This window comes from Plecotus auritus, assembly GCF_963455305.1.
Source record: "Plecotus auritus genome assembly, chromosome: 8".
In the NCBI taxonomy this organism is placed as follows: Eukaryota; Metazoa; Chordata; class Mammalia; order Chiroptera; family Vespertilionidae; genus Plecotus; species Plecotus auritus.
In genome coordinates this window covers 163,215,854-163,240,547 of record NC_137782.1, presented here as the reverse complement: position 1 = coordinate 163,240,547, position 24,694 = coordinate 163,215,854, and the positions used below count along the sequence as shown (strand labels likewise).

At 45.7% G+C, this 24,694-nt stretch overlaps 2 protein-coding genes across 8 annotated transcripts in view; both read right to left on the bottom strand.

Annotated features, from left to right (window-relative positions):
- IFT172 (intraflagellar transport 172) overlaps window positions 1-16,641 on the bottom strand; it is a 34,589-nt gene extending 17,948 nt beyond the window's left edge. The window contains exons 1-16 of one of the 2 annotated variants that reach the window (XM_080686119.1): window positions 16,474-16,641; window positions 12,958-13,101; window positions 12,444-12,556; window positions 12,008-12,047; window positions 11,636-11,701; window positions 11,346-11,425; window positions 11,040-11,127; window positions 9,853-10,067; window positions 8,847-8,970; window positions 8,370-8,465; window positions 7,077-7,238; window positions 6,441-6,494; window positions 6,093-6,196; window positions 5,842-5,927; window positions 2,854-2,966; window positions 1,657-1,824 (exon numbers count right to left, since the gene is read on the bottom strand). In XM_080686119.1, the coding sequence (XP_080542245.1) occupies window positions 1,657-1,824; window positions 2,854-2,966; window positions 5,842-5,927; window positions 6,093-6,196; window positions 6,441-6,494; window positions 7,077-7,238; window positions 8,370-8,465; window positions 8,847-8,970; window positions 9,853-10,067; window positions 11,040-11,127; window positions 11,346-11,425; window positions 11,636-11,701; window positions 12,008-12,047; window positions 12,444-12,556; window positions 12,958-13,101; window positions 16,474-16,512 (1,692 nt within the window). In that variant the 5' untranslated portion in view covers window positions 16,513-16,641. Of the gene's footprint in view, window positions 1-1,656; window positions 1,825-2,853; window positions 2,967-5,841; window positions 5,928-6,092; window positions 6,197-6,440; window positions 6,495-7,076; window positions 7,239-8,369; window positions 8,466-8,846; window positions 8,971-9,852; window positions 10,068-11,039; window positions 11,128-11,345; window positions 11,426-11,635; window positions 11,702-11,805; window positions 11,872-12,007; window positions 12,048-12,443; window positions 12,557-12,957; window positions 13,102-16,473 lie in introns of those variants that run through there. The other variant, XM_080686120.1, reaches the window with a different exon arrangement.
- Window positions 16,642-17,777: 1,136 nt separating this feature from the next.
- FNDC4 (fibronectin type III domain containing 4) lies at window positions 17,778-22,599 on the bottom strand. 6 transcript variants are annotated; one of them, XM_080684518.1, is made up of 9 exons: window positions 22,361-22,599; window positions 22,076-22,149; window positions 21,210-21,494; window positions 20,873-21,017; window positions 20,671-20,786; window positions 20,229-20,433; window positions 19,679-19,768; window positions 19,163-19,287; window positions 17,778-18,996 (listed from the first exon to the last, which is right to left on the bottom strand). In XM_080684518.1, exons 4-9 carry the CDS (start codon window positions 20,991-20,993, stop codon window positions 18,961-18,963), a joined length of 693 nt encoding a protein of 230 aa, XP_080540644.1. In that variant the 5' UTR covers window positions 20,994-21,017; window positions 21,210-21,494; window positions 22,076-22,149; window positions 22,361-22,599; the 3' UTR covers window positions 17,778-18,960. The 6 variants fall into 6 exon arrangements, with proteins under 6 accessions (XP_080540644.1, XP_080540645.1, XP_080540643.1 ...); XM_080684519.1 differs by having other exon boundaries at window positions 22,090-22,149; window positions 22,361-22,505; XM_080684517.1 differs by lacking the exons at window positions 22,076-22,149; window positions 22,361-22,599 and adding an exon at window positions 21,874-22,008.
- Between the last annotated feature and the right edge of the window lie 2,095 nt (window positions 22,600-24,694).

Below are 24,694 nucleotides of genomic sequence, written 5' to 3'. Positions count from 1 at the left end.
CTTGGGAGGAAAACATTTTAGGTCCTTGGGATTCCAAAATATTCAATCTGATAGGAGCTCATAATTTTAAAAATACCAAAATGCAAGTTAAAGGATAAACAATAACTATGAACAACAGTTTTGGACTTGCAAGGATTTCAGATAGTAAAAGCATCAGTTATGAAAAAAAGTTATAGAATATAAAATAATTATGTCTGAAACATATAAAGACCCAAAACATGAAATAAAAAATTAAGCAAGGAACAAGAGACTATAAAAAAAATGGTCATCAGAGTGGGAGGAAAAAAACAAAGCATTATGAAAAATTTAAATTTTAAACTCGAATTTTAAAATCGAATGTGGTTTTAAATAGCAGATTAGACAATGATGGAAATGAATTAAAGACCTGAAAGTTGTACCTAAAGAAATGATCCAGATTGTAGCATGGAGTAAGAAGGAGAAAGGAAATATAAAAGAGAAGTTAAAGAAGTATAAGAGACAGGACAAGAAATCTAACATGCCTAATTAGAATTCTGATGGAGAGACTAGAGCATGCAAGCAGCAATGTGTGAAGGATAATGGCTGAGGAATTTCCAAAACTGGTAAAAATATGTGTACTCACAAATACAGGAAGCACAATATATAATAAGCAGGATAAATAAAGGAAATTTATATTGATACACATTGTAGTGAAACTTGAAAGTACCCAAGAAAAAAGATTTTTAAAAGCAACTTGAGAGAAAAGACAGATCACCTCTACAGAACAAAGCAACTGGCACCATGATGATGAATCTAAACAAATTGTCTGTATGAAATAATATCTAACTTTGGGGGTAATAAAAGAGAACTAAAATAAGCAACAACAATGGCAAAGGGGAAGTAACTGAAGTTATCAAAGGTTCTTTTAATGTCTTTGTATTGTTTGCAGGGGAGTGGGGGTTAGATGCTGATTCCTTTTAGATTTTGTTAATTTAAGTACATGGTAAACTTTCAAGAGTGATCACTATAGAAATACAATGTATAACCTCCAAGTTGGGCGGGGGGGGGGGGGTGAGTGAAAAATGGTATTCAAAAAGGACAAAACAAACACACCCCAAACGCCCCCCCAACCTTAATCAGTCTAAAATGAGGCCAAAAAAAAGGATATAGAAAAAGAACAAAAAGTATCAAGTACTCTATCCACACCCACACAGTCATCCTGGGCTGGCACAGGGGCCTCTCTTCTGTTTCCATAGGCTCCTCCCATATTTTGGAAGATAGTTGCATGTGTAATGTGGTAGGACAGAAGAGAAGGTCTGATTTGCAGTCTGAGAAAAAAGGAACTGGAAGTCTGAATGGCTTATAACAGAGAATCAGCACACAAGGACGTGACATAAGAGCTGCCCTTCCAGGGGGGATCTTCCAGTCTGAGGGATCGCCTCTGTAGGACTGGGTGAATTCCCAGGGCCGCTGTAGTGGAGACCATACTCCAAGGGTCTAATATAACGTCAAGAATCTGAACAAGAATGGTTCTAGGGCCTGTCCACTGTGAGGAAAGAGTCTAAGCTTTTTTTATTATCAACCCCAACACAGAGATTATGGATGATGGGCAGAGAAAACCAAGCAATCTTCAGAGCCTCTTCAGTGCTCTAATGATCAGCCTGACATTATGCCTGAGGTGCCGTGGTGTCGACATACCTTTATAGAGGTCATGGTGACCCTTTCAGGTGCCTCAATGTTGTACCACACACATAAGCTGTTTCGGTTCTGAGCTACCAGCACATCACTTCCTGGGACCCACTGCACGTAGGAGCAGAAGTTGAGGATCATTGTCTTCGAGCAGCTTTCAATATCGTATAGATGCAACTGTAGAAAGAAGGGGCAGAGAGCACAATTACATGGGGATAGGTGGTGTTTTTGGATCTTGACCATTTCCCTAATGGGGAAATGTGCTGAGGTGACCCACCAGTCAGGTACATGCTAAATTTCAAAGCTTACTGACTGGCAACCCTTGAAGTTTATGTTGAGTTGGCATATTCTGACTGGTCAAATAAGAGAGCAAAGATATACCCTACAAATTTAAGTTAGGTGAAGGTCAAACTTTCATTCTTAGAATAACTGGGCCAGAGTTACCAGCCTGGATTACAAAACGAAGGCCACCAGCCCAGCCTGCATGGTTCAGTGGTTGAGCGTCGATCTATGAACCAGGAGGTCACAGTTAGGGTACATGCCCAGGTTGTGGGCTCCATCCCCAGTATGGAGGCAGCCAATCAATGATTCTCTCTCATCACTGATGTCTGTCTGTCTGTCTGTCTGTCTCTCTTCTGTCCCTTCCTCTCTGAAATAAATGTAAAAAAAAGGCAGGCCACCAGACAAATTAAATGGTCTGGAATTTGTGATGTGGCTTTCGCATAATAATGAGAATAAAATAAAAATCACCAGATAGTCTCTTTGCCCCTGAGGCTGAACTCTGGTGATACCATAATTAACAAGGGGCCAGGAGGAGACTGTCCTCAGGCCGGCTACAATGCTGTCAGACTTGTGTAGCTGAAGTCACTACAACAGCAGGGCTGGGTAAAGATCAGTGAGGCACAAGGAAGAGGAATGCAGGGGAAGGAAGTTTGACAAGGACAGACTTGTGAATAGAACGAGAGAAACCAACTCTCAAACTCCTCTATTGATCCTGGTGCCATCGTGATACAGTCTCCTTAAGGGTAAGAGAGTATGGGTTGTGATATCAGATACAAAGAATGTGGGTTCTTCTGGGCCTTGTGCTATGGTAATGGCATAGCACCAAGAATTACATCATATCCTGCTCCCCACACTCCCTGGTCGCAGCAATACCACAGCCTCTATGGACCAGTCAATGGCTAAGGCCTTAGTAACCCTCCTCACACGAAGTTTCCGGTCCCTGAAGAGAAGCTTGTGCCCAGTCTCGTTAAGTTCCAGCCAATCCACACGGCTCTCGTGGCTGATAGTGCCAATGTTGTAGCCACCAATTAGATCCACTAGAGAATAAAGGAGATAGGATTAAGAAGGCACTCTGCAAAAGTCTACCCTTACAATTACAGGCTGGGTTTTAAGAATGCTACATCAATCTAGAGTATGTCCTGAGGAATGCAAATGGCCAATTCAACCTAAGTTTGCTAAGATACTTAAGATGCTGGGTTTTTTAAAAAATTGTTGAGGTTTTGTTTAACTCTGTAGTTAACTCAAAAAATGTGTTTCCTCTCTGGCACTCTTGGAGTTGTCCCATAGTAGATCAGAACTATGGAGCAACAGGCTTCTATTACTCATGAAATCCTCTGGAATATAGCACTGAGCACTTTAAGGATGTGCCCTCCGTTACAGCACACCCCTGAGAGAAGGCTGATGAGCAAAATGACCTTGGTAATCAGATTGACTCCACGGAGGTACCTGCACATGACAGTGCCTATGATGTAAGAGCACTGAGGGGCAAACAGTAGTGAAGGCACACACAAAATCGGGGGAGCCTCTGAGTAAAGCTAGGCTGGTCAGGACAGAGGATGAATATTTTGTTTGGTCTGAATCTTGTAAACAATATAAGAAATGATCACACTTAGAACCGACCACTTGCCCTAGCCGGTTTGGCTCAGTGGATAGAGCTCTGGCCTGTGGACTGAAGGGTCCTGGGTTCAATTCCAGTCAAGAGGACGTACCTCGGCTGCAGGCTTGACCCCTGGCCCTGGTCGGGAAGCATATGGGAGGCAACTAATTGATGTGTCTCTTTCACATCAATGTTTCTCTATCTCTTTTCCCTCCCTTCCTCTACTTCTAAAAATCAGTGAAAAAATATCCTCAGGTGAGGATAAAAAAACAAAGAACAGACCATTCAGGGATTCCTAGGATGCTTTCAGGGAGTCTCTAGAACAAAGTCCATTCACAACTCTTATTGATATACATTATTAACAAGCAAATTTACCTGCCTTTGTTACATATGCTGAAGCTAAAGACCAAATGCCAGTTAATGTCTACAACTGGGAAGACCAACTTAAAAATGAATTTTCCTTTAATTAGGGAGCAAAAATAATAAAGCCATGTTTTAATGCCCTAATTATAAGTAGAGTTATAGAATGCTAAAGCTGTGGGGACTCTATATTTTACATACACTGAAGATGAGACCTAAAGAGTGAGGTGAGCCTGGCCAATGTTGCTCAGTGATTGGGTGTCAAGCCATGAACCAAGAGGTCGCTGGTTCGATTCCCAGTCAGGGCACATGCCTGGGTTGTGGGCTCGATTCCCAGTAGGGGGCATGCAGGGGGCAGCTGATCAGTGATTCTCATCATTGATATTTCCATCTCTCCCTCTCCATTCCTCTCTGAAATCAATAAAAAAATATATTTTTTAAAAGCCTGAACACTAAAAGACACTGAAAAGAAAAGGCAAGCCATAGGCTGATATAAAATACCTGCAATGAGAATAACCACCAAAGGCTATAAATGCACATATACAGAACTCCTTCAAGTCAATTAAAAAAAAGAAGACCTGATTTAAAAAACAGGCCAGGGATATGATCTAGCAATTCACAGAAGAAGAAAGCAAAAGCCGATAAACAAATAAACAACAAAAATATACAATTAGATACTATTTCATATACATCAGGGTAAGTCAAATTATGAAGTCAGGCAATGACAAGTATTGGAAAGGATGTGGAAGAATGGAAACTCTTAACTGCTGGTGGGAGTGTAAATTGGTACAATCTCTGGAGAGCAATTTGGAAATACTTAGTGAAATTAAAGATGTGTCTCTTCTATGATTCAGCAATTTCACTCTAGGTATAAATCTTAGTGAAGTGAAACACTGTAACAGTGAAAAACCAACAACTCAAGTGTCCACCAGTAAGAGACAGATAAAAGACCAATGGTACATATAATTAAATGTTTAGGATTTGACAGAACTGGGTATGGATACACAAGTAATAATAATCTTAGTGCCCTAACTGGTTTGGCTCAGTGGATGGAGCATCAGCCTGCGGACTGAAAGGTCCCAGGTTCGATTCCAGTCAAGGGCATGTACCTTGGTTGCAGGCACATCCCCAGTAGGGGGTGTGCAGGAGGCAGCTGATCGATGTTTCTCTCTCATTGATGTTTCTAACTCTCTATCCCTCTTCCTTCCTCTCTGTAAAAAAATCAATAAAATATATATTTAAAAAAAAAATCTTAGTATTATTAACAGCTAACATTTATTAAATACTTATTATGTACCAACCACTAGTCTAAGTGCTTTTCATATGAGGTAGCTAGTATTTTTATCCCCATTTTGGGGATGAGGAAATTGAGATACAGAAAGGTTAAGTAACTTACCTAAGACCACACAGGTACTAGTAGAGAGGTGGGGAGGTTTGACTCCAGAGCCCTGTTCTTTACAACTACACTATACGGGTATGTTATTCTCTAGACTTCTTAGAGAATACTTTGCAATTCTCTATACTTGTGTTTTTTTTCTATGCTTAAAACATTTCATGATGAAAAATTAACAATTATAAACCAGTGAAATACAAATAAAAGTTTTTCATCACTAGTTACTAATGACAAAATATACAGAAAGTAAGGTCCCCTCCCTAAGAGTCTATGATTCTATGAAGTCTAAACAGGAAAATTTATAAATTTGCTAATGGTTCTTCTCTACAGTTCATAATTTTTCAGACCTAATATATATGTCTAAAGAAGATGAATAACTATATGGGCAGGCCTATATATGTACCAACGTATGGACATATGGAGTTGAACATTTCACATATCCACTGTAGTGTGGGGTCACACATTTACATCTGATTTCTGGATCCTCCACCGCACACAATCCTGTGATATGGAAGTGCACCACAAACATCTATTTTAAAAGTTATGAGAGAGTCTTACTTACCTATGGCAATAGTCTTAATATCAATAAGGTAAGCCAATTTCTTATTCTCTTCCATTCCCTGCTGACATCTCTCATTAATACGGACGCTGAAACATGAAGGTGAGGTAAGGCAAAAGAAGGAAGCTGGGATGTTTATCAAGGGCTCAAGCACCAATGGGATGAAGTTTTAAGGTTAATCTGAGGACATAGGAGTTAGAAGTCAAAAAGGAATTCTTCTGAGTTTCAAATTTTAGAGAACCTTGTGGGGTTACCTGATGAGGTGGGGGTTCATGAATTCCGTACGTACAGAACCCAGGGTATCATTATTCCCATATTCCACCAGGGTGAGCTCCCCAGCATTGAAGATCATGCATACCTGGGGATGAATGGAATTGTTATATGGTGGAAAGGTTGCATGAAGAAAGAGAAAAACACTAGAGAGAGGTGACTGTCAGTTCAAAAGGACTCCCACTTTTCTCTCTGTTCTGTTCCTCTGCCCATTTCACCATCTGCCCTTCTTTATCTGCTGTCTTCTTAACCTACTGCCACTTGCCATCCTTCTGACACAGGAGCCGGAAGGAGGCTAATGAAGATGGTGATGGTGAAAAAGCTCTACTCACATTTTCATTTTCAAAGAAATACTTCTCATTGCCACCAGATCCCTGCCAAGCTACCTGTAAAAGGAAGACATAGGGGACAGTGTGGGTAACTATCCAAGACAATGCTGAAAGACTGAAAGGGTGGGAGGCAGAGAAACTGAGTCTGGGGAGGCTATGATGTTGCACAAAAGAGGTGCTTTGTCAGATTTTGCCCTGGTCACCATGTTTCTGAGAGGTGCCATTAAAACAGTCTAACAGTGGTGATTTGTATTCCAGGATTCCAAAGCTCCTAGGCCTCATTCCCTGAAACCAGATCCACAATATCAGAATGTTAGAGCTTCCTGTGTAGATCTTCCCCCTAGGAACCCTGGCTCCTCTGAAGTAGCAACTCAAGAAGTCCCTTCCCAAGGCAGGGGAGGGTGGGTGGGTAGGAGGTAATCAACCAAGGACCTTGTATGCATATATGTATGGCCCATGGACACAGACAATGGGGCATTGAGGGCCTGGGGTGAAGGGCAGGGGTGGGCTGGAGGGGGTTAAAGGGGGACATATATAGTACTTTCAACAATAATTAAAAGTTAAAAATAAATAAATTAAAATAAAGAAATCCCTTCCCAGCCCCACCCCCCCCTCACCGCCCCCAATCTTGGTTCCTACCTCACTAAGGCGATTAGTGTTCAGGTCCCCCAGCAGCAGTGTGTCTGATGTGTGGGCCACCAGGTAGCGTTCCTTTCCCAGGATTTTCACTTCTTCCACCTCATAGCCATAGTGTGATTTGAGTACCACTCGGGTCCCTGATGATAGGTTCTTCACAATCACCTGGGTAGGGGACAAGTCTGAGCTCCCTAGAATTCCCCCAACCCAAAAGAAGGGTGCACATGCTGTGCCCTTTGCCCACCTCCGTAGAACTAAACAAAGCTGATATCTCATTTCCTCACCTGGCCTTAGACACCTGGGTAATAAGAACACCGCACATTTACATGGTGCTTTACCACTTACGAAATGCTTTCATATGTTATCTCTTTTGATGCTTATAATACATGATTCTGAAAGTTCCACTGGACAAAACCAATCACTCTCCCTATGTTCCCACAGCTCTTTATAGAAATCTTTATGATAACTTTTACCAGTTACTATATTATTTTTTATATGTCTGTGCCTTTGCTGGAATGATCTTCTCGATTAAGGTACAGGGTGTTACAGATAACTATTTTTGCATTCACAATGACTAACAGTGCTGACACACAGCGAATGGATAAATGTTTCTGGAGAAAATGAAAGAATGAAGAAATCAATGAATAATAAATGAAAGAAAAAGGGAAGTGCCCTAGCTGGTTTGGCTCATTGGATAAAGCGTCAGCCCGAGGACTGAGGGGTCCCAGGGTCAATTCCGGTCAGGGGCATATGCCTGGTTGCAAGCTTGATCTCCAGCAGGGGGAGTGCAGGAGACAGCCAATGATTCTCTCTCATCATTGATGTTTCTATCTCTCTCTCCCTCTCCCTTCCTCTCTGAATTAATAAAAATATATTTAAGAGAAAAAAAGGAAGATTAAGGTAGAGAAAAGAAAAAAGCAGGCTAGGGAACTAAGAAATTAACTTGCAACACCATACACAGTGAGCTCAGAGGCCTTAAAACATCAGAATTTACCCTTGTACTCCTACTTATCAACTTCACCAGCTGACATCAGCTAGGCAATGAAATTTTAAACCAGGAAGGTGTAAGTGGCAATCTCCATACCCCTTAAGCCTGATGTTTAAACCTTTTCTTATAATAAGCTGAAAGAACTATTTCAGTAAAGTTGCCAGAGAGCTGCCCCAACACGTTCTGTTCCCAGAAAAACTCTGCCGGAGGTTAAATTTGACACTGGCTGTGGCCAGAAGGCAGGGAAGTGTTCCAAGGATGAGTGAGCCATGGCAAGATCTTGGAGTGGCAGGCTTTCAGCAGCTTACCTGGCTAGGTCCCACATATGTCAACTCAAACTTGTTCTTATAGATGCTCCTCCGGAGGCAGCAGTCAAACTGTTCCACTCCCCCACACAGTGTGCCCTAGAAAGGAAAATGACAGCATAAAGGGAAACACACATGGACACAGGCATGGGAAGGTATCTAGAGACACCTTCACAACTCAGGTTCTAGAATCTAGGGAAGTTGGTAGTTTTGGGATGTCCCAGCTAGAAAAGAGTTGGCAAACTTGGACTCAAGGGCATAGTGATGGGATGTAAGGGAGAATTCTGCTCTGCCTATACAACTTTTTTGGCCTCCAATAAAGTATGCATTTCTCTTTCCTGTCTGTAACCAGATTTTTATGCTGGGGTCAAAAGGGAAGAGGAGGTTCTCTAGTGGCAGGAGAGTGCTTTAGGACAAGGCAGGCTTTTTCATAGTTTGGAGAACATCACCAGTACAGAAAGGGCTAACTTAGTAGCATACTGCACAGAGTCGTGAGCCATCCCGCTTCCAGGCCAAGGCAGTGATGGTGTATAAGTTGGCAATCTCCTTGGGCTTCGCCTCTTCCCAGATGCTTCTTCGAGGGCTCCAGTTGAGCACCCGAAGTCTGAAATAAAGTACGTGGCTTTTAGAAGAGATGGGGGATGAGAAAAGGAGTGAAAGTGGCCTGGTATCTGAAGGAAATTGGTCTTGCTAAATCAGAGAAGAAAGAAAATGAAAGAGAACAGACAAGCTAGTAGGCGAGGACAAAAAGGTTCAAAGGAAGTAAGTTGGGAAAATCAGATCAAAGTAAAATGGAGTAAGAGTGATGGGAGTGGAGAAAACAAAAGGAGATTGTAGCTGGTGAGAAAAATAAGCTGTTAGCAGTAGAGAAATATGGGGAGGGTAGAAATGATAATAGTTAGGGAAGAAAAAAAGGAACAGGAAGAGTCACAAACAAGATTAAAGGGGATAGAAAGACAGGACTGACAAAGCTGGGGTTAAAAGCACTCTAAGAAAGTGATGGGACCCAGACCCTACTTGTTTATCTACTGTTTCATCATTCATTCATTCATTCACCAAAATTTGAACATATATTATGTGCTAGATGTTAACCTAGTCACTGGAGATAAAAAAAAAAAAAAAAAAAAAAAAAAGAGTAAGGGCTCTTCAATTTAGCCAGAAAGATACAAACTCCAAAGTATAATACAATGTGATAAACACTAAGCCAGTGGTCTAAAAAGAGGTGATGGGAAGACAAGTGGAAATACATTGCACTGTGGAATCCCTGCGGGAAGCAGAGAGACACAACAGAGCATGTGCATTTTGGACTGGGCAGCGTGCCGATCCGATGGATGGAGTAGAAGAGGAAATGCGTAAATTAAAACCTGAGAATCTCTTTCTACACTTGATTGTGATCCAGTCTGCCACTCTGCTTGAGGAAAACTGGACTAAGGCAAAGAGTACGCAGGGAAAGTAGGCAGAAGATGCGACTGGAAGGGGGACCCACCTGTCATAACTTCCCAGCACAACAGACTGGCCCCCAGGACTTGTTGCAGCTGTGGTAAACTCTCGCTCCTGAGGGTCCCGGCTATAGTCAAACGTTTGTAGCACATGGCCTTCCTTTCCATAGGCCACAATCCTCCGATCACAGCCTGCAGCCACAATACTGTTGGTAGCCCAAGCCAAGGCATAGGGTGGGCACGGATGGTTAATCAACTTCCCCTAAGATAGAAGTAGAGAGTTCCAACACTCTGACTCTCGGGACTCCACCAGAAATATCTCAGTCATAGCACCGGACACACTCACTCTGATCATCTTACTCTGCAGAAATCTTTCTCCCCGCACATCCTAATCCTGAGACTTCACATATTGTCTTTCTGTCTTATACGCACACATACATATACATGACACATATGTACACACCTACTGACCTTGTGTTCAAGAGGAACCCTCAAAATACTTATGTGTTGGAGATGTTTACTATGTACCTAATAAGGTCCCCAAAGGGAGATGTCCTACACATTAACCAACCACAGGGAGCTATGGCTCCTTTTTTATTATTTATTTTTAGGATGGAAACATTTAATTATTACATAAGTAATTCTTAATGTAAATGATTCAAACCAAAGAGGATTAGAGTAAAACATAAACATTCTTTTTACCTTTTCCCTCTTGAAAGTAAACAAGTCTTTCTTCTATAAGTTTATATATATTACATTTTTCTTTTTAAATATATTTTATTGATTTTTTACAGAGAAGAAGGGAGAGGGATAGAGAGTTAGAAACATTGATCAGCTGCCCCTCCTGCACACCTCCCATTGGGGATGTGCCCACAACCAAGGTACATGCCCTTGACCGGAACCGAACCTGGGACCCTCCAGTCCGCAGGCCGACGCTCTATCCACTGAGCCAAACCGGCCAGGGCTATATTACATATTTTTTATATAATGAGAATAATTTTCACTTTTCATTACTCTCAGAGTCTTTATTTCCCTTTGTCTCCAAGTCCCTTCCACCTGACTCACCTTTTCCCATAAATATGAAGCTCTGGACTCCTAAACACAGATCCTCCTGTGGCCACACCCAACTGTCTCTCCCCCTGAGGTCTTACTCCTCTAGCCTCCTTCCCTGGCACCTCAACCAAAATCCCTGAATGTCCAGCCTCACCTTCCCCAGAGCATCCTTTATTCATACCTGTGACTCTCCAGACCCTACATCTTCCAAGAAATACCTAACAACAGTGCCATCGGCATGACCAGATAGAATTCCTTTCCCAGAGCAACTGAAAAAGGGGAAAAGGAAAAAAGGAGAGAAATAGAGGACAAGATTAGAATACTCTATCTTACCAAGAAATTCCCCTTTCTCTGTCAAACACTGCCCTGCCTGTGGTTCCTGTGCCCAGTCCTCCCCATCTCTCATCCTATGGTCTCCCAGTCCAGACTTCCCCACAGCCTTTTCCTACCATTTCCAAACTCTTGGGATACCACTCGCCTTACTCACTTTGTTGTCAGTGACACCACGTAAGAATCTGTCCCATAGATGGTAGATGACTTATTAGTTTTAGTGTTTGCTAAACGAACCTGAAAATGGAAGAATGGACATAAGTCTGGTTAGGGTACTTTCAATTTCGCCCAGGTCCTAAGGAAAGAAAAAGAAAAAGAAAAAAAACTGGTCCCTATGCATTCTCCCCCAGTACACAACTCAACCCTAAAGGAGATTAACCATATTTCTTTCTTCATAACAATTATCCCCACCCCCAACCTTTCCTGTGGTTCTCTTCCCTCCTTTACCTTCCCTTCAGCCAATCCAAAGACAATGATGTACTCCATTGGCCACTGCAGACAAGTAACAGCACTCTGTAAGAAAGAAAGGATAATCACTTCTATGTGGGTTAGCACATTTACAATAGCATAGATCTGAACTGCCTGGACACCTTGGCTCAGGCCACCACCACAATCACCTACAGGGAAGGAGAAGAGGAGACACAACTGAGCTCTGAGGAGGAAAGCAGATGAGGATGAACAGCCAGGTAGCACCATCCATGCAGTAGGAAAAGTCAGACACAGATGTTTAAAAAAAGCAACTCCTGGTTGCTTTTATAAGCAGGTACACTGATACATGTTTGTTCATCCTAATCTCCCAGGGGCTGGTCTGAACTTTACCGTCTGGATGAACTTGTTACAGATGACTTTCTTGTCACCCCTGCCAAATAAAAGGAAGAAAAGCATATTAAAAACCATTTCCATTGATAAATTGGTACAAATAATGCTAGGGGAAGGGAAGAGTGAGCAGATATGTTCCTACCGCTCCACAGGTGCCTTGAAAAGAGGCATGAGAGGGAGCGTGAGTAGCTCTGGAACAATCACCCAGGGCTCCCCAGGATCTTACAGGGCCTCTTTGTTGACTTAGACCGATTCCTCCAGGGATGGGATCACAGAACACAGGGGGCCAGCAAAGTCAGGGAAGCAAAAACAGACTCTGCGTTCCATGCCACAGCTTGGCCCCTCATCCTCTCTATTCTCCCTCCCCAGTGAGGCAGTTCCTCCTGCCTTCCCCGTCTTCTCTGGGTTACCCCCTTCTCCCAATCGCTATCATTACCAATCTTCTCCAATTTTGTACACATAGATGATGTTGTCAGTCTGTCCTACGGCAATTTTAGTGGAATCAGGAGAAAACGCCATGCCCTTCACCACATAGCTCTTTCTGCCATACTAAGAATTAAAAAGAAAAAAAAGTAATGAGAATATGTGAAAGGGAAAAGAGAGGAAAGGGTGCATGTGTGACTGTAATGAGCTTGAGGGATTTATACTGAGAAATGGAGGGGCAGGCCAAATTCTATGCCTATGGCCAGGAAGTGGGGTAGAAAGTTTTTCAGGTTCCTCAGGCCCATCAACAGGTAGCAGCCATGGGCATACTATGGCCTGCGGGCCGGATCCGGCTGTTCTATCCGGTTCTCTTGCTCTCCCCTCCGCTCCTTTACTTTGAATTTATATTAGTTCACACAAACACTCCATCCATGCTTTTGTTCCGGCCCTCCGGTCCAGTTTAAGAACCTATTGTGGCCCTCGAGTCAAAAAGTTTGCCCACCCCTGGGTTAAGGAGTACTCTTCACCTTCATGTCAGCTGGTTTGGTGGAGAATTTATCTCTCCGCTCCCCATGTTCATCATATAGCAACACCACTCGGTCCACTGTGCAGACAGCAAATTTGGCATTGTTCTGGGACCAAGCCATGCAGGTCACCTTTGCAGCTCCATCCTGCAGAGGCAAAAATAAATCCAAGTGCTGGTCTAGAATGCCAAAAGCATTTCTAATTCCATTACTTCGAGTGTGGCTCTTGTCAATTTTCCTTAAAGCAAAGAGATGCACTTGATCCATGTGGTCTCCAAGGTCATAAAACCCTAGACTGTGAGAACAAAGTGCTTCTAGAAACCCATATAAGAGGTGACTTGCTTAGTAAACTGTACTCATGTCCCTGCAATGGTCTTGTCCCCTTTGAAATAAATTCAATTGATCTAAGTTTTGGTCTTCAGCCATTTATTCAATTAATATTTTCTGAATACCTCACTGAGAAAGGCACCTGGCCAGGGGCTGAGAGGGAGACAATGACCAAAACATGGTCTCTGCCCCAGGATCTAAAAAGATGTTGGGGAAAAAAAAAAAAAAAGGGAAAAGTCCCATAAGTGAGGTATGTACAAAGCACTATAATAGTTTGTATAAGCCTGAGATAATTTGTTTATGCGATCAACATTAAGCTTTGAAGAATGAATGCAGCTGAGTGAGGAAATTATCTTAGGTAGAAGAAATGGCATGAGCAAAGGCAAATATGGTCAAGTAATGGTAATTTAATTGCGCCAAAACTGTCTTGTAAATATCAAAATAGAGGAAAAACAGACTGAGGCCAGTTCAAGAAGGATCTTCAAAACCAGGATTTTTTGGATTATTTGGCAGGAAAGGGGGTTACAGTAAAACTTCTGGAATAGGGAGTAAAATAATCAGAGTTGCGACTTAGGATGAGCAACGCCACCTTGTTTTTTGTTTTCCCTTAACTATCCACTTCACCAAAGCCCACGTTAGAAGTGATCATCTCCCAGTGAATTATTCTTGCCAGGTCTGTCCCTTCCGCCACCAGCCCTGGTCCTCTACGATGCTGCACTAAGGATTTTCCTTCTTGAAATAAAAAATGTAGTTTCTGCTTCAATTGATTAATTACTTGAGCTGTAGAGCGCTGCCTTAAAACAGTTACTTTTCATTTCTAATCCAGTTACCTCCAAAGTCAGAGGTTTAAAAAAAGGCCTTTTTCCCCCATCAAAATCCTCAAACCAGTCGGAAAATAGCCATACCACCACTAGTATCACCCTCCAACTCTTTTTCAAAAACTTTATTTTAAAAAATTATATATTTTTATTGATTTCAGAGAGAAAAGGAGAAACATCAGTGATGAGAGAGAATCATTGATTGGCTGCCTCCTGCACGCTCCCACTGGGGATCGAGCCCGCAACCACAAACTGGGCATGTGCCCTGACCGGGGATCAAACCGTGACCTTCTGGTCACGCTCAACCACTAAGCCATGCAGGCCGGGCGCCCCTCCAACTCTTGATTAAATTATGTTAGAAGGGCTGAGGGCTCCTCAACAATTGTTGTACATCATCTTCCTTTGTCATTTTTTCTAAACCTGGGCATTCAGCCCTTTCCTGCATCATGACATCATCTTACTTTGTAAAATTGAAGGAAGATTTCACTTCCAATTATTCCATTAAGGCAGTGGTCGGCAGACTCATTAGTCAACAGAGCCAAATATCAACAGTAAAACGATTGAAATTTCCTTTGAGAGCGAAAAACCGACTTCTGCGCATGGGCCACGAAGTTGCAATCGCACTGTACGTGCACGCCCGCACGTGGTATTTTGTGGAAGAGCCACACTCAAGGGGCCAAAGAGCCACATGTGGCTCGCGAGCCGCAGTTTGCCAACCACTGCATTAAGGTAAAGAAAAATTGCCCTAGTTGGTTTGGTTCAGTGGATAGAGCATCGGCCTGGGGACTGAAAGGTCCTGGGTTCGATTCCAGTCAAGGGCACATGCCCAAGTTGTGGGCTCAATCCCCAGTAGGGGGCATGCAAGAGGGAGCCAATCAGTGATTCTCTCTCATCATTGATGTTTCTATCTCTCTCTCCCTCTCCCTCTCTGAAATCAATAAAAATATGTAAAAAAAAAAAAAGAAAAATTTAAATTACAGATTCAGGGGCCAGTTTACTGAGCAAAGGGCACATCTGTCTCTCTCTCTCTTTAATTTTACTTTATTGGTTTGATTTGAAAGGAGAAACATCAATGTGAGAGAGAAACATTGATTGGCTGCCTCCTGAATGTGCCCCCAATTAGAGATTGAACCCATAACCTGGGTATGGGCCCTGATGGGGAATTGAACCCGCCACCTCTTGGTGTGTAGGATGATACCCCATCCAGCTGAACACACTGGCCAGGGCTGGGCACATCTTTCTTTTGTTCTAATTTCCTTCTATTCTCCTAATGCCAATCCTCTGTTAAGCCTTCCCAATGTCCATAATTAATTCTCTTTTCTCTGCACTATGTACTTCACAGGGCTGCTATGAGGATTAAATGCACTAGGAAATAGAACAATAATAGATAACCTTTAACAAGCGCTTACCGTAGACTGGGCATTTTGATAAGTGCTTGATATTCATTATCTTGTTTTACCTCGTAACACTGAGGTAGATGCCATTATTATGCATCTTTTACAGGGGAAACTGAGACACGGGAAGGTTAAGTAATTTGCTCAAGTTTACATAGACAATTGGTAAGTGACAGAACCAAGATGTAAATCCATGTATGTCTGACTTCATAAGCCACAATCCTAACTTCTTTACTTAAGCTATTACACATTCAGTTACGACAGGCATTATTCTTATTAGTTTTGTATTTTGTTCTTTGCATTTTGAACGTCCTTCTCTCCTGTCTATCCATTTTTTACACTGCTTTTCAGTTTACAATGCTCTTTTGTGTCTATTACCTCCTTTAATTCTTCCCAGATCCCCTAAGGTTGCTATAAGAAGGAATGCTGAGAGAGACTGTGTGATAAGGACTAAAGTCTGAGGTAGCAGGGCATTTATTTAAAGTAGTGGTGGCGCTAGGACTTGAATTCTGGTTTTCTAACCCCTAAACCCAGCCTTTCTTAACCATGTTTCAGGGTTCCTCCCCCAGTACCCAGCCTCCTGTGAATCAGAGATCTGCACCATCAGAACGCACGGTGCGGACTCCCGCACTCCCTCTCGGGGGCTTGCACTTAAAGCGCTTATTTAATTCCGTGTCGGTTTATGTTCGTTGTTTACAGGCGCAGGAGCCTTTTGAAAGCAGGAGCAATAGCAGCTAGTTCCGGATCCCTCCGAGCCCCAGCATGGGGCCTGGTACAAAACGGATGCTAAATGACACGCATTGCAAGCTGCAGTGGTTAGCGCTCCATCTCGCCTACTGGACAGCATCGACGCAGCCGAATCGCGTACAGCCGTCGGTCTTCTGCACACAGTAGGCAATCGACATGATTAAACGTTAGTCCCCCACTTCTCCTGGGATGTTAAGACGGGCGGAGGAGGGACGAGGCACGCAACTCCTCACCTGAGGGCTCAGCAGGGTTCTCAGATGCTTCAACTGCATGACGAACACCTGTCTCTCAGATGCCACCAGACAGCGACAACTCCGGCGGTTACCTGGACAACCCGTCACGCAGCCTCAGCTACACCGCTGACGCAAATGCGTCCGGAGCGCACCACACGTCGCAAAGTCATCACGTAGTTTCGCGGCGTAGCAAACAGATTGTGCGCAGGCGCAGTGAGCTTTAGGGCGGGACCTGGTGAGGACTTGATGAATCCTCTCCGTTACCAATCCCGTCGCTGCCTGCATTGAAGACCTAGCCAAGCTCACAAGCCTGCTGAAAACCGAGGTCTACGTAATCGCAGTCTTTCTCGCTCTCTGATGTATGTAAACCTGGCTGAATGCTTTCTTTTAATCCTCGCAGCCCTGAAGGAAAGCGGGGCAGTTGCTATTCTAGACCTTTTACAGTTGACGGAATTGAATCCAAATGAATTATATGACTTGCACGGGACCACAAGGCTAATCACGATAGCTAACAGTGAATACTCAGTGTGTGTCTGCCCGGCTTACAGTGCAAAGTGTTGCACATGCATTATCTCATTTAAGCTCAAAGCCACCTTCTGAGGGAATAGCATTATTAGTCCTATTTTACATAACAGTTAAGGATGAAACTGGGATTCAACCTAAACGTGGCACATTTGAACACCCTTTCTATTCCTTGTCAACTCCTGCTTCCCTATCTCCATGCCACTATACCCCGTGACACTCCCACCCCCAAGAAATGATGTGTCCAGTCCGAGAGATTAATGTTTTGGAACCGGTGGCCAGGGAGAGGTAAGGTAACCAGCTTCCAAATTGGGTAGTGGTGGATTAAAGACTTATGATTAGATCAGGATGCTTTCCTGTTTCAGGGTGGAGAGCAAACCAGAAATGGGCTCATCTGATAGGTTAAGGTTGTCTTTCGATATCTGGGGTTGGAGATTGGTTAAGTAGAAAAGATATTGACTTCTTGATCTTTATTTGGATCAGGGTCTCTTTCAGAATTGCTGGTTTAATTTCTTGTAACATCCCAGAGAGATCGAGATGCAGAAAAGGAGAGTTACTCATAAGCCTTCTCTGGAAAGATCTGGAGTTGAGAAGACCTGTAACCTGCCTTCTCAAAGTGTAGCATATGCTTTTCAGACAGAGTCTGGGTTCTGAAGCCTTTCCCCCACAGTGGTTGCAAATGTCAACTGGTATTTCACTGGCACCAGCCAATTGGAATTTAGGAAAGCGTAGAGGACAGTCCCTGTTTTCACAGGAAACAAATAGGCGCCAGAGCCCAAATTAGAATTCTTTTGACAGGGGAGTTTGAACCCTTCAACTTTATTTCCAGAATCCTCCTCTGGATATGGTGACAGAGTGAACATAACGTCATTTATGCTTCACAGTTATTACTGAACTTGACTGAGTGAACAGAGACAGAGACATAAGGGAAAGCAAGGACAGGGAAGAATAGGCACAGGAACGCACAGGAGGAGCATGTAGTCCCGAGGGATCCATTAGTGTAGCTGCTCTTCCGTTTGTCCCAAGACTGTTCAGTCCTTTTCTGCAAACTAGCTCAGGTTTGATGGAGGAGTCACAGGAATAAAAGGTGAGGAGCTGAGCTGCTGATGTGAAGATAACAAGGCTACTGGCCTTCTTAGGTGATATCACTTTAGTTTCCACCGGTACAGGAAGAATTTATATCCTCTTCTTTCCTTCTCCCCTTTCTGGCCCAACAAAGCAAAAGGAACTAGGGCTCTAGTTTCCTATACCCCTTTCTGGCCCCTCTCCACCCATCCCAGGCTGGAGAATCAAAGCAAACACTTTAAAATGAGAGTTTGCTCCTGTCAAGTTGGTGGTAGTATGAGGGGCCCTTGCAGTCAGAGGAGAGAAGATGGGGAAACGTCTTCAGCATACTATAGAGTCAGTTCCATTTTGTCCAAGAACCTTTATTGGAAAAATGTCCAAGGAGTGAGTTCACCAGCAGCTGGGGGTGCTACCAAGTGAGAGGGGGAGCACCTGAGGCTCCGTGGAAGACATTGGAGTAGTGCAGTGCAGTGTCTGTCATTATTTGCTGGGAGAGGGGGAGTACCTACAGAAACCCCTCTCTGAGACCCAGAGGCAAGATGTGGGGGCAGCAGGGAATGCTGAGAGTCCTGATACACGGGAAATGGGGGCTTCATTTGGGACCCAATGGGATAGGGTTGAACAAGTTGATTTTCCCCTGGACCTGGGGGATGGAAAGACATACCCCATCTGACATCCTCTCCCCAAGTCCAGGGGCACAGACCCTCACAGACCTACCTTCTGGCCCTGTTCACAGTGGAAAGAGGATGGGTACCAGGCCTGAGATTGTGGGAGTATCATTATCTTCTGGGATACTGTGGGATCCTTCAATCTTGGGCTGATCACCATCTTAGGCTCTCCCTGACCCCATCCCCATCCCCAGGTTGTTAGTGCGTCTCTCTTCTGGTTCTGGTTCTTCACTCATACGTCTATGGTGTTGATGGATGGTGACTTTTTCTGTGAATGAAAATGACTAGAGTCTCTAAATTTCTGGAAGGAAATACCACCTCCATCCCAAATTCCCATTGGGGTTTTTCCTGCCCCTCCTTGCCTTTCTCCCTTTTCCCTGACTGTTCCCAGAGGCAAAATATCACCCTTCCCTCCCTCACAGGCCCCACCTCACCTGTCTTGTCCCCACTGGCCTTCCCTGAGGACTCTGCTCTGGCCCCTTCCCCTTCTCCTTGGGGTTGTTGTTGGAGTCGTTGTCCTTGATGATATCGTACTGACGGCAGAACAGCCCAATTACAGCTGAAACACAACAATATAGTCTGAGCCTTGATCCCAACCTCCCCACTCACATCCTCAAAGGGCAGTGAGATACCCACAGTCTGAGCCTTGATCCCAACCTCCCCACTCACATCCTCAAAGGGCAGTGAGATACCCACAGCTGATGGAGAATCTGAGAAGAAAATCTTTGGATTTCTGGTGCCCATGCACAAGCACCACCCTCTTAGTCTTCCTCTCTGGGCTCCCCAGAGCCTCCTCTCCCTCTCTTCAAATTTCTGCTAATCCCTCTCAACTAAGAATCTTCCGACTCCATTTCTCTCACACCCCTTTCTCCCAACAACCTTCACCACCTCCCACCTTCACTGAGCCCCATTCCCTCAAACATTGGTCCCCTGTCCAGCTGCTTACTCACCAGCCCACATGAGCAACACCACCACAATGATGACCACTTCCCCTGTCTGCAGTGGTCGCTCTCCATCCAGACCCTCCACTGTGATGTCACCTGAGAAGGAAGGACACAGCCTCTGGGTGTGGAGAGTAGCTAGAGAGGTATGTCTCTGCAGACAGTCAAGGATGGAGATACTGGGGTAGGCCCATCACAGCATGGCCCCTGGTAGCCCCTCGCTGGGAAGCTGTTGATGGACAAGTGGTCACAGGCCCAAAAAGCAGGAAGGCTACAGGTCAGGCACTTGCTCATGCAAGCTGCAGCTGCTGTGAACTGAGGTTGGGTAAAAGGAAGCTTAAAAGCCCTTCCTCCAAAGGATTCATTAACAGCCTGTGTATACCCAATTGCCTGCCAACCTGCCTTCCTTCCTTTCCTGGCAGCACAACACATTAAATCATCCTTCTCTTCATCTAAGCTAGACTGTTGCTTGCTTTGGAGAAATAAACAAGAGGCTTAAGTCTAGATACAAAGCCAGAGAATGCAAAGCTTTAGGGAGTGGGTAATAACAGACCCTCACCTGGGCTCGAGCTGTTGGAAGGCAGCCGGTCAGAACCCTTGAGAGTTCGAAAGTGCACCCGGGGCCCGGGGGGGCTCTCTCCCCGAAGGCCGATGCTCCTGACCTGCACCGTGTAGTCGCTGTCTTCAGCCAGGCCCCAGAGGGCACAGGCTCGAGTGGTGGTGTTCACCTCCCGGATCACCCGCTGTCCTGGGCCGTTCTGTCGCTTCAGAAAGACAAGGAGAAAGAGAAGGGCAGCCTCACCCCACTCCCAGGCCACAGGCTCAGCCCAGCACTCTTGAACACCCAAGCCAAGGGAAGGCGGTGGAAAGGGCAGCTGGAGCCAGGGCACACCAGCTCTCAGATTCTCCCACCGCTGGCAGGGAGCTGGGGTGGTGGGGTGGTGTGGGGACATTCAGAGATCCAAGGACACAAGTTAGGGGAGCAGAAGGGTGATTCATACTTGCTGGGATATGGAGTAGCCAATGACGATGTTGCCTTCTGGGACGTCCCAGGACACAGTGGCCGAGTTGGCTCTGAGGTGAGTGACAGTCACATTCACAGGAGATGGAGGCCGGTCTGTGAGTGCCAGTATGTTAACAGGTTAACAGGTTCCACCCACGGACTAGCTCTGGTTAATTCCCTCCTCGATCTCCTTTACTCACCTGCTCGTACAAAGCCCAGGTCACAGCTGACCAGCAGGAGGACCGTGGGACTTAGATAAGGGGAGAGGGGCATCAGCGAAGCCATGGTCCCCACTGAGTCCGCTAGGAGGCACTGAGGCATCCGCTAGACATCCAAGCGGGGCTCCTGGAGATGGCAGGAGTTGGGAGGGAGGGGGGGGGGGCGGTCAAGGACTGTCCAGAATGCCCGTGTGGGCAACAACTCTCCCGGACTCCCCACGGCCCACAGCGGCCCCAGAGCGCCCCCTTTCCCCACCCTTCCTCGCCCCCGCATCACCCAGGCGCCCCCAGTGCGTGGCTCTGCCCTGCCCACACCCACCTCCGCCGGTCCTCGCGGTCGGTCAGGCCTCGGGGGGGTGCCTAGTGGGCGACCCATCGCCCGAGTTGGTGGTGCTGCCCCTACCCCATCCCGGCCCGGGCCCGTCGAGGCGGGTAGCACGGGGCCGAGCTGCGGGCAGAGAGCGGAGGCGTAGCGGGCGCTGGTTGCAGGGCCCCCAGAGCTGGGACCGGCGGCGTAGTCGGTCCGTGAGCACCGGGCGGTGCACCGCCTGACCGCTGGCCTGGGTTCCGGTGCGGGAGGCTGTGCGGCCGTCTCCGCCGGCGCCTGCAGCGGGATGTGACCGTTCCAGCGAGCGAGCCGCCGCCTTCTGCAGAGCTGGCCCCGCTCGCTCCGCCGCAGCCTGGCCAGACGTTCCGGCCCCCGCCCCGCTCCGCTGGGGCTCCTGCTGCCGTCATTCCCCCCCGCCCCTCCCGCACCTACCCTCTTTTCTCGGAGCTCCTCCCACGACCCTGCCCTGGGCGGCCCCCCAGGTCCCATTCCTTCTGATCCCACGGCTCAGTCCTAGGAGCCCACGGGGGCGTTGGGAGAGGCACTGTGCGAGGGTCTCTAGCACCCGGGATTGCTCCTCCCTCCTCGGATGGAATTAGCCAGGAGTGCGGGAGGGGACAGAGTGATGGAGACAATTGTTTCAAGAATCTCCTACTTGTAGACTGCGTCAGCTTTGAAGTCTTTTCTCCATTCACAATGTGGTATTTATTCCTTCAGTCTCTCTCTCTCATTCTTTCATTTATGAAGCAAATATTTATTGAGGGTCTCCTATGTACCTGGAATGTTAAGAGCCTGAGATACAGCGATTATTAAGAGTCCTAGGTTTTTAGGGGGAAATTTAAAGAGCAACGACTTACCTGGCTTGTCTTACCTTTTCAACTTACTGTGTGGCCTTGTGGAAATTGATTAATCCAGGTCTCAGGTTTCCCACCTGTAAATCAGAGTCCAAAACATGACAGGGCTTTAGTGAGGATCAAATGAGACAATGTTGGGGAACGATCTTTACAAATCTTACAGCACTGTGTGCAGGAGAGATTATTAATTTGCACCAATTTGTTAGTTACTTTACTCATTCGATAATTATCTGATAAATCTTCACGTATTTTCATGCTTTGGCTGAGCATAAGATTTGGAGTCAGAACCTGGATGTGTGTGATCTTCCACTGACAACTTCTGAGCTTCAATTTCATCATCTGAAAAAGGAGGGTGTTAGTATTGTCCTCTTAGTGTTAATGTATCAGGTGAGATACCGTATGGGAAAAGTGCATTGCTCAATGTAAATAAATGTTGGCTGCCGTATTTAGGACAGTACTTTGGTTTCTAATTCTTTTTGCAGCATTTCTATTTATGTGGCGCTTTCCCCTGTAATATCCGGTTCAGTGTGCACACCCCTGGAGCTCTGAAGCTTCTGTTTTTTTCCTTCTGGGAGGAGAGGGAATTGGGGCAAGTGGGGCACAGATGACTGGATGACTATGTGCACTGAACATGTGATCAGGCCATGGCCCCAGCCCTCTGACCTCTGCTGACCCTTTGGCCTCCTGATTCATTCCTGGTCCTAGAGTACTCTTTTTAAAAAAATATATTTTATTAATTTTTTACAGAGAGGAAGGGAGAGGGATAGAGAGTTAGAAACATCGATGAGAGAGAAACATCGATCAGCTGCCTCCTGCACACCCCCTACTGGGTATGTGCCCGCAACCAAGGTACATGCCCTTGACCAGAATCGAACCTGGGACCCTTGAGTCCTCAGGCCGACGCTCTATTCACTCTTGCCCAGGGACTCTCACTGCCCTGAGACTGGGACTGGGTGTGGTTCTGCACTTCCAGGCTCCGGGCCACCCAGAAAGAGGTCATTGTACCAAAGGGCAAGAGTAAGGAACTTTGGGTCTTCCTCTTCAGGGGCTAAGCAGGGGCTGGGGAGTCTAGGTGCTTGTAAAGAGGGACTCCAGAAGCTCCCCTGGGGTTACCAAATGATCTTGAGACCAGGAAAGGGCACAGGTAGAGGGCTTGGGGAGGGGGGGCGCAGGTAAAGGAGTCAAGGTACTTGGGTTACTCATCACTGTGGCTCAGATAAGGCCCTGAGAGCTGGAAGCAGAGGCAGTGGGACAGAAAGGCTTGTGTGGATACAGAGGCAGGCAGGACAGTGTGTCCACAACATGGGACCACATCAGGCACAAAACGGTTTCAACTTGTGTCTGTGGCCTGAGAGACCCACAAATGGGAGGTGAGACCCTTCTTCATGTTGGCCTTCTGCACTGATTCCTAAACCATTTCTCATCTGGACTTCCTTCCACCTTGGGTTTCTGTTTTTCTCCTCCTCCTTCCTATCTTCCTTCCTGATCTTCTTTCACTAATAGGCCCAGAGTACCAAGTACAGGCTAAGTTCATGGTGTGTGTGTGTGTGTGTGTGTGTGTGTGTGTGTGTGTGTGTGTACAAACACCGTGCCTGCTCCGCCTCCTACCTCCAGTTCAGTAGTCATGAATGAGGCTTTGGCTTCCTGTCTATCTTTGTGACCCCTTCCCTCTAGTTGTCTGGGTATGTTGTAGTTCTGCCAATCAAAGAGACGTCAACCCACTGACCTGGGACTTGGACAAGCAGATGCTGAGCAAATTGCTGGATTGCTGGGGCAATGTGATGCTGAGACCATCCAGTAGGAAGGGCAAGCCATGTCCACATACCAGGTGACCCAGACCCATGCCCTGGACACTATAAATAAGATGCCAATCCCATCCCCACCTCACCCTCCGTCCTGTCAGACCACGGTCCCTAATTTTGGAAACTCCAGGAGCCCCTTCGCCTCACCTCACCCCCAATCTACTGTCCTCTTCTTGTCTTCTGATTCCTGCTTGTTCCCTACATTGAATCAATTCTGACCATCATGGTGCAAATGGTTGGAAAAGTTAAGGAAGTGCTGAAAGTACTAACACTCTATTTGCTCTCTGCCTAAACTTCTGTTTCCCTCTACTTTGCTTTTTTCTTAGTCCCATTTCTCTCTTTTACAGGTCTCAGTTCTCCTTTCTCCCAGGCTTCCCTCTTCAATCCTTGTTGACATCTTATTCAATAGTAATTTTTAAAAATATGTTTTTATTGATTTTTTTTTTCCAGAGAGAGAGGAAGGGAGAGGAATAGGGAGAGAGAAATATCTATGAGAGAGAAACATCATTGATCAGCTGCCTCCTGCACACCCCCTACTGGGGATCGAGCATGGTGCCCTGAATGGGAAATTGAACCAGTGACCTCTTGGTTCATGGATCGATGCTCAGCCACAGAGCCACACTGACCCGACTCTCAATAATAATTTTAATAGTAATTATCACCGCCCAGCTGGCATGGCACAGTGGTTAAGCAGTGACCTATGAACCAGGAGGTCACAGTTCCATTCCTGGTTAGGGCACATGCCCAGGTTGCAGGTTCGATCCCCAGTAGGGGGCATGGAGGAGGCAGCCGATCAATGATTCTCTCTCATCATTGATGT

Coding starts and splice junctions, on each gene's coding strand:
- FNDC4 (XM_080684518.1), bottom strand. CDS start 20,993: ATGCCTCAGTGCCTCCTAGCGGACTCAGTGGGGACCATGGCTTCGCTG. Junction 20,434..20,670: donor GCTACTCCATATCCCAGCAA/GTATGAATCACC, acceptor GTCTTTCTGAAG/CGACAGAACGGCCCAGGACA. Junction 19,288..19,678: donor GGTGTTGCTCATGTGGGCTG/GTGAGTAAGCAG, acceptor GTTGTGTTTCAG/CTGTAATTGGGCTGTTCTGC.